We start from the raw sequence: 6000 nt of genomic DNA, 5'->3' as shown, positions 1-6000 counted from the left end.
GATGGAAATTTTCGGAAATGGGAAGAGAAGGGGATTAAGACGCTAAAAGATTTGTTTCTTAGGGGTCGGTTTGCAGGATTGAGGGAGCTGGAAGCGAAGTATGGGCTGGAGCAGGGAGAAATGTTTAGATTCATGCAGGTTCGAGATTTTGCCAGAAAGGAGATACAGAGCTTCCCAGAGGAACCGGCCTCCACATTGCTGGAGGAGCTGCTGACGGCAAGGGGAATGGAGAAGGGGGTAGTGTCAGCGGTGAATGGAGCTATGTTGGAAGAGGAGAAGGCACCACTGGAAGGGATCAAAGCAAAGTGAGCGGAAGAATTGGGAGAGGTTATAGAGGAGGGAGTCTGGTGTGAGGTGCTCCGCACACCTCACGAGGGCAAGGATGAGCCGGTTCTTTGAAGGAGTGGGGGGGGGGGGGGGGCGCTAATCACATTCATATGTTTTGGTCCTGTCCAAAAGGTAGAGGATTACAGGAAGGAGGTTTTTAGGGTCATTTCCAAGGTGGTGCATGTGAAACTGGACCCGGGAGGCCATATTCGGGGTGTCGGACCGGCCAGGGTTGGAAACGGGTGCGGAGGCAGATATCGTAGCCTTCGCCTCGTTGATCACCCGAAGGTGGATCCTGCTGGGATGGAGAGCGGCCTCTCCACCCTGTGCCCTGGCATGGCGGGGGGACCTGTTGGAATACGTGACCCTTGAGAAGGTTAAGTTTGAACTGAGGGGAAGGAAGGAGGGGTTCTACAAGTCATGGGCATTATTCATTCTGCACTTTCAAGAACTGGATAACATCGAACATTAGTTGGGGGGGGGGATGGGAGGGAAGGTTTCGGGGGGGGGGGGGGGGGGGGGGGGGGGTCTGTGCTTACCAAGGGTGACTATGGGTAATCACCGATTCCTTTTTGTCATTTGTTTATGTGAACATGTGGCCTGATGTTTGGGGATTTGGTGGGAGGATGGGATCGATGTTATTGTTATGGGGTTTGACATATTTGTTACTGATTTTTTTTTTATTGTTGGTGGGTGTAAATTCGGGAGAAAATGTGAAAAAGGAGAATAAAAATATTTTAAAAAATAAATCTGGACAATAAAGGTCCAGTAATTGTGACCGTGAAACTATCATCGATTGATGCAAAACCCCATCTGGTTCACTCATCTCCTTTTGGGGCAGGAAATCTGTGTCCTTACCCAGCCTGGCCTACACGTGATTGCAGAGCCACAGTGCTCCACTGCCCTCGCTCATGGCCCCATTGCCACTTCAAGGGACAATTATAGTTGGGCAACCGATGCTGGCACTGCCAGTGACGCCCACATCCCGGGAACGATGCTGGCACTGCCAGTGACGCCCACATCCCAGGAACGATGCGGGCACTGCGACGCCCACATCCCAGGAACGATGCTGGCACTGCGACGCCCACATCCCGGGAACGATGCTGGCACTGCCAGTGACGCCCACATCCCGGGAACGATGCTGGCACTGCCAGCGATGCCCACATCCCGGGAACGATGCTGGCACTGCCAGCGACGCCCACATCCCGGGAACGATGCTGGCACTGCCAGCGACGCCCACATCCCGGGAACGATGCTGGCACTGCCAGCGACGCCCACATCCCGGGAACGATGCTGGCACTGCGACGCCCACATCCCGGGAACGATGCTGGCACTGCCAGTGACGCCCACATCCCGGGAACGATGCTGGCACTGCGTGATGCCCACATCCCGGGAACGATGCTGGCACTGCGACGCCCACATCCCGGGAAATAGTAAAAAATCTAGTGAAGCTAATGAATAAAACTACAAATGAGTAAAACATTAAAATAAAGTGACATCAGCAAAAGCGAAGCAGCTGATTGGTAACTGGGGCCTCCATTTATTTAAGTCTTAATGTTCAGTCCAACCTGAAACATTAAAACTCAGATTCACTCCAAAGATGCTGCCAGACCGGCGGGAGCACACATTACACAAAGGAGCAAGTTGTGCTAAATCTGTACAGATCATTGATTTGGCCACAGCTGGAATGACTAAGTGTGCACAGTCCTGGGCCTCGGAGCGGGGGGGTGGGGGGGTCACGGCCTCGGTGACACCGATACTCTGCCTCGCAGTGACCTGCGAGGGGCGTGCTGCACAGTCCTGGGCCTCGGAGCGGGGGGGTGGGGTACGGCCTCGGTGACACCGATACTCTGCCTCGCAGTGACCTGCGAGGGGCGTGCTGCACCGGCCTGGGGCTCGGAGCGGGGGGTGGGGGGGCACGGCCTCGGTGACACCGATACTCTGCCTCGCAGTGACCTGCGAGGGGCGTGTTGCACAGTCGGAGGTGCTAGTTTTCAGATGGGACTTTAAAATGAGGCGATGTGCTCTCCAGGAGATGTACAGCACTAACCACCCCGGCCCCCGCTGCCGCTGCCCAGCCCCCGTGTCTTGGCTCAATATTTATCCCTTGACCAACATCACTAAAACGCACCATCCTGGTTTGATCTGTTGTTTCTGGGATCTCATTTCCTGCATTATCTCAGTGACGTCACTTCAGAAATACTTCACTGGTTTGAAAAGCATTTGGGACATCCTGAAAAGGTGACAGGCGCTAGAGTAATGCAAGTCTTTCTTTGCATTCACTCTATCTGATAGACACCTTTATCTCCCAGTTTATTCACCACCTTAACCCAGTGGGACTGACGGCACTTTTCACCCTCATTGCCACACCACACATGTACACCTGTCCCAGAACCACCCTGGGTGAGATCAGCATGTTACACACGTGCACGTGTCCAAGAACCATCCAGGGTCAGGTCAGTACATGTTACACACCTGTCCCAGAAGCACGCTGGGTGAGTGCAGTTCAGTCAGTACAGTCGGGCAGGGAGCATGGGTTGTTCCGGCTGTGTGGGACTCAGTCTCACCTCAGACAAAGCATTAATTAACTGAAGAAAATCTAGTCAATAAATTTAATGTGCTTAGTATTAAGTAAACATTTCCCCTCTTGTAATGAGGGTGGGTGTCTGTGGGAATACTGACCAACAGCCTCCCCACCTTGGGCTCGGAGCTGACGGCCAGCAGTACCACACAATAAGGGACTGGGGACACGGGGTCTGCGAATGGTTGTGCCACACACACACACAAAGGGATCAGGAATGGGTTCAGGGGGAGGTTCGATGCCAAACTATGAAGGGCACAGCAGGACTTTCTAACTAACCCAGTATGCAAGCTTGCAGCTGGCACTAGCTCTTCCTCAGCAGCTCGGTTTCTGTAAGCTGCCACGTGCTCTGTCCCCTGTCCGCCTGTCTGAGTTGTTCATTCAGACCAAGCTCTTTGTCCATCTGATCCAGCTCCCCCTGGTCCAGCAGCTCAAAATCATCCACCTCCTGGTGAGATTCTGCCCCTCTCATTTCCAAGTCCATCGATCCTGCCCGGGAGAGTTTCTGCTGTGATTGGGAGTCCTCAGAGTGGCTCCCTGTCAGTGGGTTAGACAGCAGGGCAGACAGCGTGTTCTGAAGCACCGAGTTGATTGTTGAGTTTCCAATCTCCTCACTGAAGGTGTCTAAATTCAAGCTGGGAGCAGACACTTGGCCAGTCTTTGATTGGTTCACTGCTGCCTCGTTCCCATTGAAATGTGTGTTTACAAAGTGCAGAGGGGAGCTCAGGGTCTGAATGAAGAATTGAGGGTCCAGAATGCTGATACAGGGCTCCAGAGACAGCCCAGGCAAGACCAGTGAGGGGCTCCCATCCTCAGCCAGGTCCTCCACCGAGGGAAACTCCGGCAGGTCTTTACTAAAAGCTTCCTCTGGCTCACCGTTCATGCTTTGCTGATCCAAATCTGAAATCACAGGAAGGTGATCACAATCTCACTGCACAGCAAGAGGCCACTGTCGGCACTGGCTCTTTGAAAGAACTTTCCATTTAGTTCCACTCACTCTGCTCTTTCCCCAAACCCTTGCAAATCTTTTCCCTTTTAACAATCTAAGGAAAATGAGAAATATTTTAAAAGGGAGTGGAAAAGATTCAATTATACCATTCCAAAGGGAACTGGATGAATACTTCCATGGGGAATTATCTATAATGCGATAGGGAATGAGGAAGGGAGTGGAATTAATTGGGTAGCTGTGTCAGAAAACTGGTGCATGTATGATGGGCTGAGGGCCTCGTACTGCACTTGGCTTCTCCCAACATACCAGCGCATTGCAGGACACTGGTCTTACCTTCGGACACATCTGAGAGCTGGGGCGTTGTCCCTCGGGACATTGAGAATCCTCCACTTTCCAGAATGGAAGCCTCTTCGTCTGACAGTTCTGAGTCGGTGATTGCAAAAGCCAGAGCGGTGGTCCTGACATCAACCTGCCCAGATTGAGAAAGTTTCAGTCTGAGCAGCATAGTCACACAAACAACGGCATACCTACCTCCCCCTCCCCCCCACCTCCCCCTTCCCCCCTCACCCCACCTCCCCCTTCTAACCTACCCCCCCCAACCCCCCTCCCTCTCCCCACCTACCCCCTTCCAACCTCCACCCCCAACCTCCTACAGTGACCCCTGTAATAGGGAGACACCCGACAGGGCTCCCTGTAATAGGGACTCTCCGCACTGTTTAATGAAGTCTCTCTCTTTCCGCACTGTTTAATGAAGTCTCTCTCTCTCCGCACTGTTTAATGAAGTCTCTCTCTCTCCGCACTGTTTAATGAAGTCTCTCTCTCTCCGCACTGTTTAATGAAGTCTCTCTCTCTCCGCACTGTTTAATGAAGTCTCTCTCTCTCTGCACTGTTTAATGAAGTCTCTCTCTCTCTGCACTGTTTAATGAAGTCTCTCTCTCTCTCCGCACTGTTTAATGGTCTCTCTTTCTCTCTCCGCACTGTTTAATGGTCTCTCTTTCTCTCTCCGCACTGTTTAATGAAGTCTCTCTCTCTCTCTCTCTCCGCACTGTTTAATGAAGTCTCTCTCTCTCTCCGCACTGTTTAATGGTCTCTCTCTCTCCGCACTGTTTAATGAAGTCTCTCTCTCTCCGCACTGTTTAATGAAGTCTCTCTCTCTCCGCACTGTTTAATGAAGTCTCTCTCTCTCCGCACTGTTTAATGAAGTCTCTCTCTCTTTCCGCACTGTTTAATGAAGTCTCTCTCTCTCCGCACTGTTTAATGAAGTCTCTCTCTCTGCACTGTTTAATGGTCTCTTTCTCTCCGCATTGTTTAATGAAGTCTCTCTCTCTGGACTGTTTAGATATAGAGAAATACAGCACAGAACAGGCCCTTCGGCCCACTATGTTATGCCGAATTTTTGTCCTAGGTTAATCATAGAATTTTGGACACTAAGGTCAATTTATCATGGCCAATCCACCCAACCTGCACATCTTTGGACTGTGGGAGGAAACTGGAGCACCCGGAGGAAACCCACGCACACATTACATTGATGATTTGGAGTTGGGGACCAAGGGCAATGTGTCCAAGTTTGCAGATGACACTAAGATGAGTGGTAAAGCGAAAAGTGCAGAGGATACTGGAAGTCTGCAGAGGGATTTGGATAGGTTAAGTGAATGGGCTCGGGTCTGGCAGATGGAATACAATGTTGACAAATGTGAGGTTATCCATTTTGGTAGGAATAACAGCAAACGGGATTATTATTTAAACCATAAAATATTAAAGCATGCCGCTGTTCAGAGAGACTTGGGTGTGCTAGTGCATGAGTCACAGAAGGTTGGTTTACAAGTGCAACAGGTGATTAAGAAGGCAAATGGAATTTTGTCCTTCATTGCTAGAGGGATGGAGTTTAAGACTAGGGAGGTTATGTTGCAATTGTATAAGGTGTTAGTGCGGCCACACCTGGAGTATTGTGTTCAGTTTTGGTCTCCTTACTTGAGAAAGGACGTACTGGCGCTGGAGGGTGTGCAGAGGAGATTCACTAGGTTAATCCCAGAGCTGAAGGGGTTGGATTATGAGGAGAGGTTGAGTAGACTGGGACTGTACTCGTTGGAATTTAGAAGGATGAGGGGGGATCTTATAGAAACATTTAAAATTATGAAGGGAA

General features: G+C 51.0%; 1 protein-coding gene across 1 annotated transcript in view; it reads right to left on the bottom strand.

The window, feature by feature from the left end:
• Positions 1–2925: 2925 nt before the first annotated feature.
• retreg2 (reticulophagy regulator family member 2) overlaps positions 2926–6000 on the bottom strand; it is a 50500-nt gene continuing 47425 nt past the window's right edge. The window contains exons 8-9 of the mRNA XM_038790225.1: positions 4191–4326; positions 2926–3808 (exon numbers count right to left, since the gene is read on the bottom strand). Coding sequence (XP_038646153.1) covers positions 3213–3808; positions 4191–4326 — 732 coding nt within the window. The 3' untranslated portion in view covers positions 2926–3212. The remainder of the gene's footprint in view (positions 3809–4190; positions 4327–6000) is intronic.

This window comes from Scyliorhinus canicula, chromosome 2 (genome assembly GCF_902713615.1).
Source record: "Scyliorhinus canicula chromosome 2, sScyCan1.1, whole genome shotgun sequence".
NCBI classification, from domain to species: domain Eukaryota; kingdom Metazoa; phylum Chordata; class Chondrichthyes; order Carcharhiniformes; family Scyliorhinidae; genus Scyliorhinus; species Scyliorhinus canicula.
This window is presented reverse-complemented; position numbering and strand designations above follow the sequence as displayed.